The sequence below is a fragment of the Pipra filicauda genome, unplaced genomic scaffold (assembly GCF_003945595.2).
Source record: "Pipra filicauda isolate LSUMZ 115617 unplaced genomic scaffold, ASM394559v2 scaffold114_size2234877_pilon, whole genome shotgun sequence".
Lineage (NCBI taxonomy): Eukaryota > Metazoa > Chordata > Aves > Passeriformes > Pipridae > Pipra > Pipra filicauda.
Window position 1 is genome coordinate 1,596,428 of NW_024103596.1, and position 20,372 is coordinate 1,616,799.

General features: G+C 51.8%; 1 protein-coding gene across 7 annotated transcripts in view; it reads left to right on the forward strand.

The window, feature by feature from the left end:
* Positions 1–1,434: 1,434 nt before the first annotated feature.
* CACNA1E (calcium voltage-gated channel subunit alpha1 E) overlaps positions 1,435–20,372 on the forward strand; it is a 118,176-nt gene continuing 99,238 nt past the window's right edge. For 3 of the 7 annotated variants that reach the window (XM_027740558.2, XM_027740561.2, XM_027740565.2), the window contains exons 1-2: positions 1,435–1,534; positions 7,990–8,422. In XM_027740558.2, the coding sequence (XP_027596359.2) occupies positions 8,016–8,422 (407 nt within the window). In that variant the 5' untranslated portion in view covers positions 1,435–1,534; positions 7,990–8,015. The remainder of the gene's footprint in view (positions 1,535–7,989; positions 8,423–20,372) is intronic. The other 4 variants (XM_039384175.1, XM_027740564.2, XM_027740557.2 and 1 more) reach the window with 2 other exon arrangements.

Sequence of the window (20,372 nt, forward strand, 5' to 3'; positions counted from 1 at the left end):
CTTCAAACTGACAGAGGGCAGGTTAGATTAGCTGGTGGGAAGAAACTGAGGTGGTGAGACACTGGAACAGGTTGCCCAGAGAAGCTGTGGCTGCCCCATCCATGTAAGTGTTCAAGGCCAGGCTGGATGGGGCTCTGAGCAACCTGCTCTGGTGGAAGGTGTCCCTGACCATGGCAAGTGGTATTGGAACCAAATCAGCTTTCAAGTGCTTTCCAACCAACCCATTCCACAATTCTATGATCTTGGGGCCACGTATGTTCAGCCTGCCTTGACATGGGGGTACAAACTTTTCCCAGGGCAGTGCCCAGAAGAGCTGAGTGCTTCATGCGTGGCTCCATGTTTTTCCTTCTCTATCTACATCAAATCCTCTTTACATCTCTGTTTTCAAGCTGACCTGGGTTTCTGATGTCCTACATCAGCAGCAATGCCTTGTTCTCGGCCCTTTCTTCTGCTGCTGCTGTATTTCAGGTGCTCTGGAGCGAGGAGCCAGGGATGGCTGCCTTCTGCCAGCAGTGCATCCCAGAATCTGCTCTATTTATTTTTAAAAGCATTTTCTTTCTCTGTTGCACAGCAACTTCTAACACATCCTGGCTCGTGCTGGCAACTCCTGTTCCTCTCTATACCTTGGCAATTCTTCAGCTGCTTTTGGACTGAGGCAGATGGGGACTGATGCTGAACCCTGATGTCACTTGGGGCCACTTGTCCCCTTTTGAAATGTGCCAGCTCAGGCTGAGTTACCAGGCTTGGCAGCACTACTTCCCATCTTCCCATTCCTTGGGTGCAGGAGCAGCCGAGGTGTGACGTGCAGAGCCAGCACTGCTGCTGCTGTGTGCTAAATGAAGTGTAAATTCAGGTTTTCCTCGAGGTGGTGGGGCTCTGTCCATGACTGCCCGTGTGCACTGGCTCTTGGATCACCAAATATTTAGGGAATGGTGGGCTGGGACATGGAGATGTCACTCTCCCCCTGCCCATGGGTGGGTGAGGGGACAGTTTTAAGGACCATGAGCTGGGGGCAGTTTCCAGAGGTGTGCTTTACGTTGTCTCTGGCTGCCTGCTCTGCATTTTGGGGAATGACAAGCAGTCAGAAGGGTGGTTGGGCTTTTCCAAGGAGAACCTCCTTGTTGTGGGAGTAGAGGGAGAAGGGCAGTGTAGCTCCATAGGGGTGACAGCCTATGCTCTTGTGCAGGAGCAGAGTTAATTCCTGGAGGGTGGCCTGGAAATTATCTTAAGAAGTCCTGGCTCTGCCCTTCTTTGGAAAGCAAACTCCGAAGGACGCGCTCCCTGGCTACGTACAGCTTAAAGCACTGCTGGGTTCTGGATGCTGCTGTTGCACAAATCACGCTTGCTTTTCCATCCTGGGTTATTTCTGTTGCCAAGCTTGGTCCGTGCTGTTTGCAGAGCGGTTCCCACTGGAGCAATACCTCTCCCCTTGGCCCTGCTGGATGGAAGAGCTTGAAGGGGAACACTGAGCTGTGCCAGGCATTGTCCCACGTCCCCCATCCCTGCCCACGGCTGATGGAACACACCCCCTCAGGTCTGTCTGTCTGCATTTCCTCTGCCTTCCCAGGGATCTGGGTTACTAGTGTGGGGCTGGAATTGGGGGGTGGCAGGTTGTAGACGTGATGGATGTGTGATGAGGGGTGCGTTGCCTTGAGCTGCAGAGACACCTGCCTGCCCTGCAGCGAGGGATGCAGGAAGAGGTGATGAGATGAGACTGTCTCAAAGGTGCTGCTGGAAGAAATTTGGGCATTGGGTTGTTTGTCAGGATGGGTGTTCCCAATCACTGTGACACCCTGCTGTCCATGCCTTGTGCTACCCCTGTGTCAGGCCAGATAGAGCCCTGTCTCCCAGTGCCACCCCAGCAGTGCCAGGCCTCCCCACGCACTGAAAGTGTCCCCAGGGCTGGGACTCACTGCCTGGTAGTCTCTGTCTCTCCCAACTCTCCGTGATGGAGATGGAGGGCTGATTTATTTGATGTACATTTATTTATATAAATAATAATGGGGTTGTTTAACAGTTGATCTTAGAGGAGAGAAGAGATAATGTCATGTTTTGATATTCCTAAAGCTGATCCCCCTGGGAGTGGTGCTCTGAAGGAGGGCTCTTGTATCCAGGGCTGTGCTACCCCACTGCTGGCACAGGTGAGCCCTTACACTCACTGAGGTCTTGCTGGACTCAGAGATGCCTCCTTGTTGGGATGGGGCCTGAGCAGCAGCCTGGCTCCATCTGGACTCAGTGCAGCTTTTCCCAGGAAGCAGTGCCGAGTCCTGAGGAGTGGGCTCTGCTGCTGGAGCGTCACTCCAGCTGTAAAAACCCTGGCATGGCAGAACAAAAGCTGTTTCCCAGACAAAAGGTTGTCTGACGTCTGGTACCAGAGCATCTCCCAGTCTGAAGCAGCCCCTGGGTATTCTAAGCTGTGCTCTTTCCTCTATCTGATCTTTGTAGGTGTTCCAGGGGTCTTTGTTGTGTTGTTTTGGAGCTGTGAAGGCCCAAGAAATAGTGAGTTTTAGATATGAACGAGTGATGAATGTTTCTTAAGAAATGAGCCAAGTGGTCTGTCTCTGATTTCAGCGTGTCCCTCTGCCCTGAACATGCTGGTGCATGAGGTGCTGCCTTCCCTGGCTTTCCTGTGTTGGGACATTTGACCTGATCCTCTCACCTCCCCCTTCTGCTGAATGTAGGACTAAGTCTGTGCAAGGAGCCTTTGCCTGTAAATGTCTCCTTTCTTGCTTTCTTCCCCACCTTGCTTAAGTGTCTCTCTGTTCCTGTTGTCATACAAAGCTCCCAAGCACAGGATGCAGCCCTGGCTCTCATGGGTACCAAGGATGCTGGGATCCATCCTTCCCAGCAGAGCTGCTGCAAACCTGCCAGTGGCGGGGGCTGTGAGAGGAGGGTTTGATCCAACAAATTTTTCCTCGGTATCAAATGACTCAACTGAAAAAAACACCCTCTCCAGCTGGCTCCTGCAGCCAGTGCCCTGCACAGACCCAGCCAGAAAAGCTGCAGGACCTGGGGGGGGAGTCCGGAGCTGACCCAAGCAGTGCTCACCCACCACGGCATCCATGCCACTGTGAGGGGAAGTGCACGTGGCAGGAGAGGAAAAGGCCACGAGGATGAATCAGCCGCTCTCGCAGCCCATCTGTCTCTGTTTGGAAGGGCCCCACGCTGAAATTCTTCTGAGCACTCCGAGCTTTAGTGCTCTCCTGATCCACTCTGCGTGAGCTCTCCTCCTCCCCTTGAGCAAGGACTAATAATTAGCAGCTCAGGGCAAGCGTGGCTGAGCACAGAGAGGCAGATGGCATTTGATCATCTTGAAAATCAAGTGGCCCCCGTGGCCTGGGAGAAGCAGGTTAGTGAGTCGGAGGGAAGGGGCAGCAGGGGATGGATCTGGAGCGTCCCTGTGCCCCCAGAAGGATGGAACCTAGGCCAGGATATCTAAGCATGTGAGTTCCCAGGGAGAACAGCCAAGTTTGGGAAGGAGACATGTCCTGTGGGCTGGTGAAGCAGAAAACCCCTGCCTGGCTTGGGGTGTCCCCAAGATGCTTGGGAGCAGCATCCCAGATGCTCTCATGTAGGTTTATATTTTATATATATACACAATATCTTATAAATTCTATATATATATTTAACAGCGTCTTGCTCTGGTGCTGCTGTCAAAATCATCCCCCAAATCCCCAAGGAAGCCTGCTGGGGTGCTGGACCATGGTTGGAGGACTCCAGCAGCTTTGTTGCCTGTTGAATATACAGTAGCCAGGGCTTGTCCATTACTCCCTCTCCAGGGAGGGATCCCTGCCTCCCTGCTCGCCCGGGGCTCATGGCAGTGCTGGAGCTCAGCATTGTGGTGCTGGACCCTTGTGCTGCCTGGGGAAGATCAGCCCCCCCTGGACCAGCACAGCATTAAGCCTTTCTGCTTTAACTCTAATGGTTTTGGTGAAGTTTATTCAGATAAAGGAAGCAAAGAGCTCACCCAGTGCCTTAAGTGCTGAGTGTACTTATTATGGTAATACACAGTTACTTGGCTAAAGACATGATTGCTGCCATTGTAACACAAACACAGGCAGAGAAAACCCCTAAAAGGAATTTCCTCTTTGTAGGTCAGTGGTGCTGCTGGGAACCCACTTCTCACAGCAGCTCTTTATTAGTTAATCAGCTGCTAGAGGAAAAAAAATGAAGTATGTTGTGAGATTCCAGGGCCTCCTGCCTGCTGGGGCTGCATTCCTTGGCTGTGGCACGTGGCTGGGGTTGGGATAACGGGGCTGGGTCTCTTGGCAGTGTGTAGCATCTCTTGAGGATGCTGCAGAGACGATCTGTTTGTTTTTTCTTCCATCACATGTGCTCTGGTGCTTGAAAAGGCTCTTCTCAGTGATTTGTGGGGTGGGATGCTGCCTTTGGGTGCTTGTGTCCCGTTTCAGCCCACACTGATGTACAGACTGAGGGGCCAGAGCTGCTCACTATTCTGTCCCTGTTTGGCCATGGCAATCCTGTGCAGGAGGGGCTGGAGGGATGCTGGATGCAGTCTCTCTAATGAGATCCCCATTAGATGGGCTGAGCTCCAGCTGTGTCAACACAGCTGGGTGGTTTGTGTCCTCAGATATGCCCTGGGCTGAGCTGGGAGTGTCATTCTGCTCCCAGCAACCGTGCAGGTGAAAGCACAAGTGCCCATGTGTTTGCAGGTGAATATCCCCTCTCTAATTCAGTTTGGCCCCGTGGCCATGGTTTTATCCGGATGATTTCTCCGCAGCAGGAGCAAACAGTAAATTTCCTGACTTTTATTACTTTGAGACTGAAGTCTGGGAGATAAGAGCCTGTAGAGACTTCATTTTCAGGTGTTGAAAGCCTGCAATGTGTCACAGCACAGCGGTTCCTTAGCTCTCCTGTATCAATGGTACATCAAATGTACCATTGCTGGGCAGTAATGTCCCCCTGTCCTGTGGAGGTTGGGGTGGCAGAGGCTGCTTGGAGTCCTGTGCAGGTCTGTCCTATGCTCTTACTGCATCCCAGTCGTGCCACCAGGGATATGGACAACAAGTATGAGCTGGGGTCACCTGTGGGAAGCCACATGTGGGACTATAGGGGGGGTCGTACAGGTGGATATGCTATGTTCCTTTGCTTTTTTAACTAGTAACTGTCATTAATGGAGCTGTGAAGCCATATTCTGTCCAGCTGTTACCAGGGAGCTGTGTGGCAGCCTAGGTTTATTCCCAGGAAAAGACTGATTTGCAGCTGGAAGGGCTCAGAGGCACCAATACCTGAAGGGAGCCTATTAGAAAGATGGATACAGTCTATTTATAGAGGCATGGAGTGACAGGACAAAGGGGAGAATGGCTTCAAACTGAAAAGAGAGTATATTTAGATTAGATATTGGGAAAGAATTCTTCCCTGTGAGGGTGGTGAGCCACTGGCATACATTGCCCAGAGAAATTGTGGCTGCCTCACCCCTGGAAGTGTTCACGGCCAGGTTAGATGGAGCTCTGAACAACCTGGTCTAGTAAAAGGAATCCATGGCGGAGGGCTTGGAATGAGATGATCTTCAAGGTCTTTTGCAACCCAGGCCATCCTATGATGTGCACTCAAGCTATATGTTATTAAGCAAACCCAGCACGGAAGTTGGGCTGCTGGCTGCCTCCGTGGTCCCAGCTCTGTCCACGGTCCATTTCCTGCACATACCGAGTTGTTTCCCGCTGACAGAGGCAGGGCTGGCATTTAAACAGCGCAGAAGCCGAATTACGTGATGAGCGAACGTGGTGTTTTATTCCCCACCAATTCAGATTTAGTGTGGAAATAAAGCGTGTTTGTTTTCCGTGTAAGGAGGGGACCAGAGGCCAGAGGACGGGCGGATGCCCCGGTGCCGGGTGCTCGGTACCCCGCGAGCACCCTCGTTAGCACATAAGCCTCGTCAGCTTCCCTTCACAAAATGTTCTGGCATCCTCCCTTCTCTCCTTGTCACTTCTCCAGAGGGAACGTGGCTTGTTCCGCTGGCAGCGTGAGCCCTGTTTGCTGAGGCGGAGGCAAAGCTAATTATTTCTATTTATTTCCTCAAACTTTCTCAGTGTTTCGTTTGAGGTCTCTGCTCGAGCTTTCCTGCTTGTGTCCAAGCCTGGGAGTCACCAGTGTCCCTGGAGCAGCCAGCCTGGTGGGAGGTGCACTGGTAGGCATCAGGAGAGCCACTCTCTATGTGGATGCTGGACCTGCCCTTGGGTTGTGTCCTCATTTGCTCTTGGCTAATTGTCCTCAGGGCTCTGCTGCAGCCACAGCATCGCTGAAACCTGGAGTGTTCATGCTTGGTGTGCCTGAACGCCTCCTGTCCTTGCCAAGGAAATGTTTAGGAAAGGAACAGGGCCTCAGAAGAACAGTTCTTTGAAAAAAAAAAAAAAAAAAAGTAAAACCAAAACAACACTAACCAAACAAAAAACCAAAACAAAAATCTCACCAGCTACAGAAAAAAAATAAATAAACAAACCCACCCAAAACAGAAATACAAAAGAAAAAAAGCCTCAAGGAAACCTGGAGTAAAACAAGGAGTTAAACTTTAGCAAGGGAGGGTTGAAAACGAGCACAGCGAGATGAAAAGGAAAAGCAGAAGTTGGGGAAAATGAGATCTTATAAAGGTGTCCAGAACTGACTTGAAAAAGTAATTAATGCTCCTAAAAAAAGTCGCATGGGTAAGCAAAGTAGTGGAGTGAAGGATCTGTTTATAGCTTTCAGTGGGAGCAGCCAACTCATCTTATCAATGTGCTAATTAATTTGCTGAGGCTCTTGCTGGCAGTTGCCTTTTCCTTTCTGGAGAGCTTGCCAAGGGCTGAGTATCCCTTGGGCTGGGCAGGTTTAAATTTGGGGATGATTTTAGATACATTCTATTTACAGTGCATCACCACAGACCTGAAGGAGATAGGATGCTCCTCTGGGCTGTCCATTCCTTCCCCTGCAGCAGGGAGATGTCAGGCTTATTTTGATGAGGATGAAGGGCCATGCTCTATGTTGTCCCCTCAGTTACTGTTGATTTTTCTTTTTCTCTATTATTTTTTCTCCTGGTGTGCTGTTTCCCAGCCTTTATCCCAACCTCTGTTTTCACCTCCCTGTTTGTTCTGGAGGAGGGGTTAAAGTGATGATGTGCTCAGTTTGCTGCATTATTGGGGGATTTAAATCCTCCTTTTCCTTGCTGGGTTATTTTCTCCTGTATCAGGGATGTAGTTAAGAAGGGGGCAACAGCCTCAGCTCCCTTGTCCCTTCTTTCACCTCCATCACAGGCAAACACTGGGAGAGGAATCTCAGGGACTGATGGAGCAAAGGCCTTCCTGGAGCAATTCCAAAGTGAGAATACAGTGTTTCACCATGACAAGGCTTTGGGTAGATTCTCAGACACAAGCATCTCCTGTCTATAGGGCATCATCTACTTTGCTTAGCAAAGGAGAATTACATGGCAAGGTGTTCCTGACAGTGTTCCTGTGCCTTTTGCTCCCATGTGTAGCTCCTGACTCAAAGTCACAGTGATATTTCCACATCCAGCTTCATGAAGTGCTTCCTGTCTCTGCCTGTCTGTCATCCCATGAATGTGGGGCTGGAGTGGGATATGGATGATCCAGCCAGGCATGCCCCATAGAGAGAACCCAACCAAATGGAAGGAGTGCAGGGGTGATCTGACCTGGGTGTCCCAAGGCTCCTCCCCTGTAATTTTGCTGTGATTCATCTACGGGAAGCTCTGCTGCTCCAGGGAGAGCTGGCTGCAGGGTCAGAGAACTAGCTGCAGGTTCAAGAGGTGCAGGGGTGCCCAGTTTGGGAGAGATGAAGAGAGCACCAAGACAGGCAGTGGTACCCCTTGCCCTAACCTTGGGGGCCCAGTGATGTGTGTGCTGTGCCTGGTTGGAGACAGTCTAATCCAACAAACCTTGGAGAACTGGGACTTTTGGTTGACGTGGGGGGAAGGGAGGGAATTGTGGTGCAAACAGAGCAAACCCCTGAGCCTGTCCTCTCTGTCTTGTTCCCCTCCAGAGTGATGAGCCGCAACAGCACCCAAGATGCTGGGATTTGGCACGTGCTCCATGGGCACGCCGGGCAGGGGGGCTGAGCTGGACGGCGCCTCCCCCCGCTACGTCCTGGCCCTGCCCGAGGAGGAGACGTGGCGAAAGCACCGGCTCGGCTTGATGCAAACCACCCAGTCCTGCAACCTGCTGGAGCCCGAGGGCCTGGCCGAGGCCCTGGTCTCGAGGGCTGCCAGCTTTGACGCCCTCTACGAGCCCCGCTCCCGGGATGCCGACGCGGACACCGGCAGCGCCTTCGACCTGGGGCTGGGCCAGTACGTGCCCGTGAGCCCGGACGTCATCAAGCGCCGGCGGGGCGGGCTGATCGAGCAGAGGGACATTATCAAGGCACACGAGGCACACAAGATGCAGAGCACGCCACAGGCGCGGAGGAAGGAGTGGGAGTAAGTACCGGAGAGCCCCCAGCCCAGGTGGGCAGCCGGGGGGAGTGGGAGCGTTCCCTGTCCTCTTTGGGGCTGGTGGGAGAGTCTGGGGGGTGTCATGTTGGTGGCATCATCCCTGTGGTGCAGCTGCGACCCGCTGTGCTCCATCTCCTATTCCTCCTGAGCTGGGCTGCTCAGCTCCAAGCTGGAGGGTGGCATTCCACGGAAACGGCGCACTTTGGGTGGAGGTCCCCTAAGTTGTGAGGTGGTTTGAGGGACGTAGAGGAAACTTGGAAGTTCTCAAGACAGTTTTCCTTGGATGCCGAGTGAGCTTTGGATGCGTTTGGGGTCCTGCTTTTGCTGTGGCTCGAGCCCTGCTGCGAGGGCATTGTACAGATGCGTCACTTGGGGACATGGTTTAGTGGGACTTGGCATTGCTGGGTTGCCTTGATGTTCTTAGATGTCTTTTCCAACCCAAATGATTCTATGGTTTGTATTTAACTCCAAAAAGTGTTCAAGTCTGAGTCAGAGCAAGTTGGAGACATTAACAAACTTGACAAAACAGAAGAGAAGTGCTTGGCAGAGCTAGAACCCACTGGTTTTACTTACTGTTTTCCTTTAATTAAGTTATTCCCATAGTTTGCCTTGGTGCTGTGAGAAAACCCCGGCTCCAAGTCCTGGATTAGTCTCTCCCACCTGGCACTCACTGTGTGACCAAGGCTGCAGCCATGTGCTTCAGTCCTGCATTTAAATTACAAGCTCCCCCTCCCTGTGTCTGCTCAGCAGAATTGCTTGGGAGAAGCTGTTGCAGCACATCCTGCTCCAGTGTCACTGGTCCAGAGCAGCTCCCTGCCTTAGGCACTTCATCTGGGGAATAATGTTTAATAAAACACCCGAAGGAGTTGGGAGCCCCTGTATTAATTAGATGTGGCACGTTGCTTTGGCGAGATCCAGGTCAGTGTGAAGCTGGTAAGGTTTCTTTGGGATGGCTTCCATGATAAAACAGCTTGTGATAACACTGAGGCTGCTCCTGCTTTTTTTGGAGAGCAGCCCAGTGTTGAGGCAGGCTCTCCCTGGCCCTTTCAGCTCCTTGCTCATCCCTGTGTGCCCAGGGAACCTCCTGGCCGGTGACTCAGGCAGTCCCGCACTGGGAAAATAAATTGACATATGGGCTCGGCAAGCACTCGGTGCCTTGTTATTATCTTTTGCATCCCACCGGGGATGCCAGATGAATAAATCATGGCCGGGCAGGAAGCAGAGGGATGGCCTCGTTAATTGTCGGCTGGCGGAGTGAGTCCCTAGAACGGCTGCTCGCTAATTAACTGCCTGGATCCTACAGCTCTCTTTGGTGGCAGGGAGATGAAGCCGGAGCCCTTCCCGCTCACACTGCGTGGGATGTGCCCCTTTGGCCGCCCTCAGTTGCTCCATCCAGCAGTAACTCAAACACAAAGCCCAGTATTTCTGTCTTTAACACATTGGGAATACACGGGCGGCCGTGCCGGCTGTTGCCATCCCGATGTGGTTAATAGGATGTTTCCCCAGGCTGGTAGGGTCCAAACTTTGCATTTCCCAGCTCCTGGATGCTTGGGTTTGTCATCTCATCCCACTTCATGGTGGTTTTGTGGGAAGCCTCTGGTGTGGGCTGGACACTGGGCTCTGGCACTGATGGCAGCTCTTGGGCTTTGGTCCTCATGTGCCACTGAGGACCTGAGAGCCCCACTGCCTGTCTCTGCCAGGTCCCTTCTTGGGAAGTTGCTGAGCACCAGGGAGCTTGATCTGTTCCTTTCCCAAACTTAGGTGCCCTGGTACCCCCCTCAGCCTGCAAAAACCACATGCCAGAGGCTCCTGCTTTAACATCAGACTCATAAACGCCAGGAGAGGGACTTCTGATTAAGGGCATGTAGTGACAGAACAAGGGAGAATGGCTTTAAACTGAAAGTGAACGGGTTTAAGACTAGGAAAAATTCTTCCCTGTGAGGGTGGTGAGGCCCTGGCCCAGGTTGCTCAGAGAAGCTGTGGCTGCCCCATCCCTGGAAGTGTCCAAAACTAGGTTGGACGGGGCTCTGAGCAACCTGGTCTGGCGGAAGGTGTCCCAGCCCATGGCAGGGAGTTGGAATGAGATGGTCTTTATGGTCCCTTCCAACCCAAACCAGTCTTTCTAGGATAAACCAGTGAGGTTTTCCCCAAAAGCTTTGCCAAAGCCCAGACTGGTGTGCAGAGCTGGTAACCCTAGCACCATGGATGCTCTCTGGGAAAAAAGATGGATAGCATGTGGGGGAGAAAAAGCAAATTAATTTCCTTGTGCGTAATTTTATTAGTAATAATGCAATTTTCTTGTGATTTAATTTTCAGAAGGGCTCATCTCACATGCCTTGAATCACCCTGGGGGCTCTCGCCTGGGCGGTCTGGCTCTGCTGAGCAATGGGGGGGGGGTGTTTTCCCCACTGGCAGTGGGCATTAAATGGAACATGAAGAATGTGGAAAATGGCTGGATATTTGCAGGAGGTCTCCTTGTGCTCCTGTTTGCCAGCTCTGGCTGGGTGGTCTGTGGTGTGGTGGGCACAGGGAGAGAGTGCAACATGTGCCTCTCTGCTGCTGCACGAGACCTCTGCTCCCCTGGATTAGCTCTCTGTCTTTGCAGATGTGGCATTCCTGGTGTGCAGCCAGATGTTGGTGTTTAGCTGCTCTTGATCTGAGTTGCAGTGAGGGAAGAGAAGCAAAGGTTTTTTTCTACTAGCATTGGCAGGTCCAACCCTTACCAAGACTCCACCTCTGCTGCCTTTTCCCAGTGAAACAACCCCATAAGTGGAATAAGAATAGGAAGGATAAAATTCTCTTTTCTGCTGTATTTTTTTTTTATTTATTTTTTTTCCATGAGTAAGCTGAGGCAGAGAACAGCAAACACTGTCTAAGTGCCTGTGGAGCAGTGGCTCTGTGGGAGGCTTTAACTTTATGGTGAAAGGTGCATGTACCAGCCCACCTGGTTCTTGTCTGAGGGATTTGAGCCTAAGGCAAACGCTAAACCCTGTTTTCCAGAGTCCCAGCCTGACGCCTCACCCTCCATCCCTCTGTTTAGGTGCTGGGATGGAAGTATGTGGAGAGGTCTGCCGTGCTCCAAGGCTGGGTGTGCTGCTGCATGGAGTGGTCATGGCTGAATCGCTGCTGTCTTTGCTCTGTATGTCTGGCAGCATCATTTGGGTAATGTTTGGCTTAGAGACAGCTCAAAAGAGAAGCTCCTCGTCAAAACAAGCAAACGGGGAACCTCCTGTGGCTTCTCCGGGCTGAGCAGCTGCTTCCTTAGCTGATGGTAAGGACAGGCAGAGCCACACAGGGAACATCCCAGAGAACCTTCAAGCTGAATTGGAAGCGGACAGGACCCAAACCTGCTTTTGCATGGCCACAAACCAAGTGCGCGTGGGAATTTGTTAAGCTTAGCTTATGATATTTGGGGAATGCAAGCTGTGCTCTCATTTTGGAATGATACCTGCAACAAGGATGCGTGGAAAAGCCTGATTCCCGGATGCCGGGCAGGGAGCATGGGAACAGAGGAGGCTGGAGGGAAATCACCAGGATGGTGGTACAGTGTGAAGGTGGGATGCTGTAATTCAGCACTGGAGTACGTGAGTGATGGGTGGCAGGTTTCAGTGTCCCAGGGAAGAGATGCCCTCTGCCCACAGCATAGGACAGTGATCCTAAAGAATAAGGTAATTAGAAGTGATCTCCTGTTTTGAGTTAATGCCTCTGATGCCACGAGTCTGTGAGGTCTCCCTTGCAGGGTACGACCTGGTTCACGGAGCTGCAGGATAGGAGAGCTTCCTGCTGCTCCCTCGGATCCGTACCTGCAGTGCAGACCATGGGGAGCCTTTTGGGCTGGAGCGTGTTGTTACTGCAGCTCTGCCTTTGTGCCGTTTTATGGGAAGCAGGGAGAGAACAGAACAAGCTGAAAACGCACAGGGTGTTGCTGACAGATCTCAGTGGCTTTTTATGACTTGGCAGCCTCTGTCTGGTTATGTGCACGCTCTGCATCCCAGATTACAAATGAAGCTGGCTTTTTTTTTTTTTTTAAATCTTTATTTTTTTTTTTTTTACTCATGCTGAATGAGACAAAGGGCCCCCTTGGTGTGTGTTGGGCTGGCAGCTCAATCGATGCTTCCCAGCATATTCCCCAGCACCATCTGGGTTTAATTGGCTGCAGCGGTGGGGAGAGGGCAGGAGTGTGCATGGGATGGCACTGCCTCTTGTCTGGGAAATGCCCCTGGGCGCTGGGGCTGTTTTGGCAGCTGTTTCAGCTCTCACTACCCTGTCCCTCCTTGGCTCTGCAGGGAAGGGACAAGCCCTAGGTGGCTCTGGGTTGTTGCCACTGACGTGAGGTAGCTTTGTGGCATGGTTTGGGAGAGGTGTTTGATGTAGTGGGTGTAGCTGCTGTGCTGTGGGCAGCAGCCCTGCTCCCACCCGAGTGGGCTCTGTGGGGGCTGCTCTGTGTTGTTCTGGGGGCAAGGAGTTGGAGGAGGGTGCTGGCCCTTGGCTGCAGCATCAGTGTTGAGAGGATCTGTGGAACAGCAGCCCTTGCTCCCCTTGTGTGCTGCCGGGGAAGGGAGAAGGTGTCCCAGCATCCCATCCAGGTCTCAGCTCTGACACCAGTGTCCAGTGCCTGTCACCCCTCCTCAGGTCTCCCTCCCGACCCTGCCCTGGGGGGTGGGTACATGACTTTCTTCCTCCAGCACTTTTGCAGTGTCAGTAACTGTCAGAGGCAGCTTGGCCATGTCTTCTCCACCATGGGCTCCTGTTCAGACTTCTGCTGCCATGTGTCCAGGAGCTTGGGAGGGCTGGACAGAAATGTTGGGGCAGCTCAGGAGCTGCGGGGGCTCTGCAGGTGAAAACCCTGAGATGTTGGTGGCAGGTGATCCTGGGGTTATGTAGCTGGGAGCATCCTTCATGTAGCTGTACCCACGATTCCTATGCGAGTCCTCTGCAACCCGGGGCAAAGCAATTAACCTCTCTGAAAGCCTAATGAGTGCCTTGGTTAAGGTGATTCTCTCTGCTTACGTTTTACCCTGCACAAGGAGTAATACAGGTGGTAGAAAGGACTGTGGATATGCTAAACCTGAGAATGGGGACACTGAAATAGGGCTTTTGTCATGGTAACTTGGCCTTGAGCAGCAGGGAAGCATGCCTCCCAAAAGTATCTGACCTGGACTTCCCTGTGCTCTCCCTGCTTCCCTTTAGTGCAGACCAAGGTTTGGATACCTGGGGAAGAGTTCCTTTTCTGACCTGGGATGAACCTGAGTTCCACTGAATATCCTGGCAACAGCACGGAAATAGCAGCATCTTTCACTGAACTGCCTCAAAGTCTGGGTTTCTGGCACACCCTGGAGGAATTCCCTCTCTGAATGAATTCAGGTGGCTGCAAAGCCTCCCAAGGGCTGCCAGGGAGGTGGACACTTCAGGGACAGTCCCAGCCTTCCTGCACAGCAGAGCCCACTCTTCCAGGGAGCTGGGCTCCTTAGGAGCTGGCTGCTGAATGTGGAAGACAAGGTGGCTCCCAGCAGATGCCTCTGCTCAGGAGCTGCTGCCTCGTGTTTTGCGGCCACGTCCTGGCAGCTCCTACTTCCCTCGCTGGAATCTCAGCTGCAGGTGTTGAGAAGCTTTATTAGCACATCTTGGGGCAACGTTGAAGCTGTGCACCATACCGTGGCTGGTTGTGTTTCTCAGGAACAAGCCTTCGGAGGGAGCTTCCCCCTTGGCCTGGCCATGGCTCAGAAATGCTGAATTTCTGGGAGGCAGGGCCACCTAGGGCAGACTGCCCAGGATTGTGTCCAGATGGGTTTTGAGTATCTCCAAGACTGGAGACTCCAAACCTCTATGGGCAGCTTGACCCAAACTGACCCCTCACACTGAAAAAGTTTATTCCTATGTATAAGCAGAGTTTGTTTTATTGCTGTTTGTGCCCATTGCCTCTTGTCCAGTCACTGGGTGCCACAGAGAGGAGCCTGGCTCTGCCTTCTTGCACTGTCAGGTATTTTATGCATTGATCAGATCTGTTTTGAGCCTCTTCCAGCCAGGTTGAGCAGTCCCAGCTCTCCCAGCTTCTCTCCCTTAGTCACCTTTGCTGGATTTGCTCCAGTAAGTCTGTGTCTCCTGTCCTGGGGGCACAGAAATCTGGATGTACCTCACCAGGGCTGCACAAAGGGGATGGGTCACCTCCTGAACCCACTGGCTTTGCCTAACACAACCCAGGAGGCTGTTGGCCCCTTTTTGGAAGAGCACGTGGCTGGCTCGGAGTCAGCTCAGTGTCCACGAGGTCTCTCGAAGCTTTCCCTGCCAAGCTCCTCCCCAGCCAGGTTGTTCTTCCACAGGTGCAGGGCTTGGTGTTTGCCATGAAGCTGAACTCCAGGCTGCTGAAATCCCTCTGGATGGCAGCACAGCCCTCTGCTTTAGCAGCCTCTGGTTAGAGCATCTGCGAGCATGGTTCAGTGCAGTGTGCAAGCGGTGAAACTTCTGATATTCAGTGCTCGTTTGCACCCTCATCCTTTCCCTCCCATGGAATAATTCAGCCTCTTCCCCTCTCCCAGGCAACCCTATGTGATCCTGATGAGGGGGGCTGTCTGCTGGCTGGGAGATGTTTGTGGGAGAGGTGTTTTCCAGCCTCTCCACTGTGTACAGCTGATGTTATTTATTACTCTGTTTCTAAGGTGTAGTACACCCTGCCCCCCCATACTATTTGTATTTCAGAGATGGTGAGGTAATAAGTTAATTCAGAGTGGAATTCAGGGACCTCAGGAGATATCTAGTCCAATCAGACAATTGTTTATTTTTAAGGTAACTCAACATTTTGCATTTTAAAGCACAGTGCATGTCTAATTACACGTGCCCCAAATGGCATTTTCTTGACTGAGAGGATGGTGAGGCCCTGGCACAGGTTGCCCAGAGAAGCTGTGGATGTCCCATTCCTGGAAGTGTTCAAGGCCAGGCTGGGAGCAACCTGGGATAGTGACAGGTGGCCCTGCCTGTGGCAGGGGGTTGGGATGAGATGATCTTTAAGGATCCTTCCAACACAAACCATTCTAGGATTCTGTAAAAGGCTGGGAAGGTCCCCGAAATTGTACTAAAGCAGCTTTCAAAAGGTGACTCTTGATTTCCCAAAGTGGCTTGTGAAACATTGAGACCTTTCTTAGAAAAACAGAGGAGAGATGCTCTTCTTGTCTCCACTTACCTTTTTCATGCTCCATGGGAAAGGCCGCTCTGATCCTTCAGCACAGGATTACGTGTGTGTGGGTCATCAAAAAAATGTCATGTTTCTGTTGTTTGGCTGCTTTTGGGCTGGTGCTACGCACCTCGGCAAGGATCTTGCTTTTTAACTGGGGAAAATGGACTGGTGCTTATCCCCAGCTGTGGGGAAGGAGGTCAGCGTGGTATTGTCCTTCCCAAAACGCACCTGAAAGAGCTGGTGTTGTCTCATCTTTCGTGGCTGATTCTAACCAGCTGCCTGAGGGTTGTTTGGTGGGACGTAGCTTTCCTGCAAGCTTGCAGCATGGCACCGTGGTGGATGATGCTGTAACATAACACATGATGTCTCCATGGGCTCTGATACAAACCACAAGTCCTTTATTTGTCGTCAGAAAAACTTCACGGGGGTCACTTTTCTCCCGCTGCAGCTCCCGAAAAGTAAACCCGGTATCTGATGTGCTGTAACTCTTGTCCGTGCATTCGCTCGAGTGGGAATAGGCCTAAAAATTCTTCAGTGGACTTTTTCCCATTGAGGAACCATGGAAGCCGTGTTCTGCTGGGGCTGGGTGAGGGTGTTTGCCTCCGCAGAGGCTGCTGAGCTGATGAGTCCCTGCTGATGCAGCAAGGGGGACGGTTTCTTCGCACCTCCCAGCACTGAGTAGCTTTCGGAGAGAGGTTTTGCTCTTTGGCCTTTTCTCTTTCACAGGTTTGGAAGATGGGAGCAGCATCTCCTTCCTGGCTGCGCTCCAGGGATGGGGCTTCTCTGGCTGTCTTGAGCATCAGCTGCTCACTGCCAGTTCAGACTTGGTGGAAAAAATTTTTCAACAGCTCCGTCTTCTCCTGGCGTTTGTCCTGACAATGTAATTTTGTCAAAGCCACCCTGATTGCCAGCAGGTTGCTTTGAAGAAAGCTGAGACTGTGAGTTTGGCTTCATTAGGTTGGGGATGGAGTTGATGGGTTTCTGCTCTGGCTTCCTTTTTGTTTCCAGGGGTATTTACAGCCCAAAGGCAGAAAGGAGGCTCCTCTGTCATTCCACTCGCTGGTACCGTGTGTTTTGCTGTGTTTGTCTGACTTGAGCCTTGCAGGGCAGGCAGAGGATCAGAGAAAGCATGGGATGGTCCTCAGGCATGGACCTGCCTCTTGTGGGGGCGAAGAGGAGATCTAAGGGAGAAGAAAATCTGCTGGCTTTGACAGAAGCTAACGCTGCTGTGCCAGAGGGGTCATGAGGATGCTGAAGGAGAAAGAGGGATTTATTCTGCTTTGGGTAGTGTAGCACTTGAAAAAATACATTTCAGAATCCCTCTCCAACCTTTTGACAGGCTAGAAATAAGTTTTCTTTTGCTGGCTGTTTATGGATGGCCCTGGGGATGTTTTTTCTGATCTTGTTCCCACACACCAAGTTTGGCAGCTTGGTGTTTGGCTCTTGCAGGTCTTGGGTGGCAAGAAGGGGAATATCCTTCTGGGGCTGGGCTCTTTCTCTTCCTCCTTCCTGTGGTCTCCCTTTATCCATTCTGCCCAGTCTTGGTCTTTTGGGCAGGGTAAATTTCAAATATTCATATTATTTCCCCCATTGGATCCTCTCGCGGGGGCCCCTCTAGAAATGCATTGCCCAAAACTGGACCCATCTGAGATGGAGGAGGATGGAGAAGTGTGATCTCACCTCCTGCCAGCTTGGTTAGTATGAGGCTGGGATGCTCCACAGCTTTTGGCTGAGGGGAGAGGTTGTGTAGAAGGATTTGGGAGTTGGAAGCAGGGAAGGAAATTTACTTTAATCTGATGGAAGAGCAGGAGAAGGCGGATAACTGTTCTGAGAGGTGGGATTGCTGCATGCCTGCCCAGAGCAGACAGGATGCAACTGGAAGTGCTAATTAAAGCCCAACTCTCAAGGCTAAATAAAGCAGCAGGGCACTCCAGGCAATTTTACTAATGGGTGATTATTTCAGGGCTCTTCAGTTGAGCCATAAAACCTCCTGGCCTAAGGCAGAGAGTTAGACCAAGGAGAGCTGTGTCACCAGGAACGCTTGAATGGGGTGTTTAGGTAAGAAATGGGAGAGCAGGCAGTGACAAGATCCTTCCCTGCTGTGTGGCATCACTGCAGCCAGCACTGGGGCCAAGTAATGCTGTCCCTCATCTGTGGTGGTTTAGGGGTTATGGGGTCTCACCTGCCTCTGCTTGAGGTGTCAGCAGACACCCTTGTGCTTATTCAGGTGGCATGTGCACCCAGAAATGGGGCTGTTGGTGTGGGGTTTGGTGTTTTTGGGGAGTACAAAGCCCTGAGCAACCTGTGGGAGGTGGATGAGTGCAGGCACTGAGCTTCACAGTGGCAGAGTGAGACCAAGCACCAAAACCAGTTTTGTGGTGCTGGATGCACATCCCTGGAGTGTCCCCGTAAATGCCCAGGTTTCTTGGCTGTCCTTTAAGCCTCTCTCAGCTCTTCCAGACTGACATCATTTCAAGACCAGGTTGAACAAGGCTCTGAGCAACCTGATCAGGTTGAAGATGTCTCTGTACTTGGCAGGGGTTTGGACTAGATGACATTAAAGGTCCCTTCCCACCCAAACTGTTCTATGATTCCATGATTTGGTTGCTGAATCCCCCTTTGATCCAAGGTGCAATATCCTTCTGCTTTATCAGTAGTGCTGATATATGAGCAATTCCAGTCCCACAGCAATGCAGTGTGGGGGCACAGCCAACTTGAAGGCTCTGTGGTATGTTTGGGCACTTTTCTGGCTTCAGGAGGTATGTGAGGAGTTTAGCTTGGAGTGTATGTGATCCCAGGGCACTGTGGGTCTTGGGCCATCTGATCAGGACCTGGTGCTAGGCTGTGGTGCTGGCATCTTGCCATGCCTGCCTCGTGCTGAAGAACACTTGGGGAAGGATAAAAAGCAGATTATACACAGCTCCTGATCCCTGTTCTGACATCCCACCTGACTTGCAGAGACACCTTTGCTTGCACAAAAGAATGTCACAACAGATCAGCCACTGGGAAGCATCTGCATGTAGGGGAGGAGGAAAAAGGGTGGAGGCTCTCAGAGTTTCCTGCAGGCTCTGCCTGGAGCTCCCTAGGATGCCATGGCTGATGCATGCCATCAGTCCTGACATCTTACCCCTAAAGAAGCTGGAGGCTGGTGGGCCCTGCTGGGGTGTGGTGGGACATTGTGGGTTTGGGAACCTCGAGTGGGACCTGGTGGGAGCTACATTTGTGTTTATGTGGCATTTTGCTTTAGGTTTGTGTTGTGTTCTGCTTGGCAGCTGAGAACTTGCAGGCACCTTAAAAAATGGGGCCAAAGATGTTCCAGGCTGGGTTCTCTTAAGCAGTCACTTGCAGAGGGGTTAGGAAAAGGGATCCCTGGGGTGGGAATGCAAGGTGTGCTGCGCTGGGGTCTTGGGAAGGGTCTGCAGGAGGAGGGCTGGGTGAGAGCTGCTCCTTCTGCACCACCACCACTTGCAAGAGCTGGTTGCTGGGGCTGTATGACGACCAAAATCTTAGTTTCCAGAAGGTTATTGCCCCACCCCAGCAAAGAGAGCTTTTACAAGATTGTTTTCCTATTGATTTTAAAGATGCCAAAGCTGGATGTTGGACTCATGGGCCTTGGTAATTAAAACCAGCAGTGTCTGTGAACAGGGGGGTGTTTTATGGCAGCCAATTACACTTTCAGCTTCAAGCAGATTTAAGTTTTCCTCCTGCTGCTGCTGTGTGACACTTGGTGTGGCTGCTGCAGCCCAGTGACCAGGAGGGGTTGGTGTAGTAGTGGCAGTCACTTAAATCTGGAGGCAGAGTCTCTAGCTTGGTGTGAGATTTGTTGGCTTTCACTAGTTCTTCCAGCTGTCTGATTGCTCTGTGAATAAACAGAAGTGCTGACCCTGCAAAGTCAGCCCTGTGGGTTGGTGTTGGGAACGTGTCCTGGGGGTTGTGAAGGTGATGTTGCTCATCTCTCTGAGTGCTGAGGAAGGCATGTCCTGAGATGGGCAGTGCTGTGAGGCGGGTGAGGTTGTTGGGGAAAAGAGTGAGCAGATGGCAGAGAGGGACCCCCCCCCCCAGTTTGGGTGAGGGTTGCCTTGCTCTGGGGTGGCCCAGAGCCTCTGCTGTGCTCAGCCTGGGGCTTTGTTGGCAGGAGAGACGCCAACAGGGCTGTCCTGGCCTGTGCCACAGCTGCCAATATCTGCACAAATGAACATCAGGCAGATGCTGGTGTGGTGCCCTCCTCTGGAGATGCCATCCTGGAGCTGCTTGGACCTTCTCCCCCCACATCCCTGGGTGAGCTGCACCAGCCTGGGAATTTTGTGCTTAGCTCAGCAGAATTTACCCTTTGCAAATGGGGAGAACATCATCTTCCTAATCCAGCAGGTAATGAATCTGTTCCTGGAAAAAATCCTTGCATTCCTGCATGGTTATAAACGTGCTTCTGAGTCACAGCTACTCAGTCCCAATTTGAAATTTGGCCAGAGCACCACTGTAGATGATTCTCATTTGATCCTTTTTTTTTTTTTCCCCCAGCATAGCCATATTTCAAAAATAAATTCAAATAAGGTTGCCAAAAGCCACTTTCTAAGATGAGTGCAGTCCATCACAGCTCCTGAGAATATCAGTCATGGAAGAAGAGCTTCTCCCCCCTTTCTAGACCCTGCCTGGGCTGCATTAGAATCACAGAATGGTTTGGTGTTGAAGGTACCTTAAAGATGATTTAGCTCCAAACCCTTGCCATGGGCAGGGACACCTTCCACTAGACCAGGCTGCTCCAAG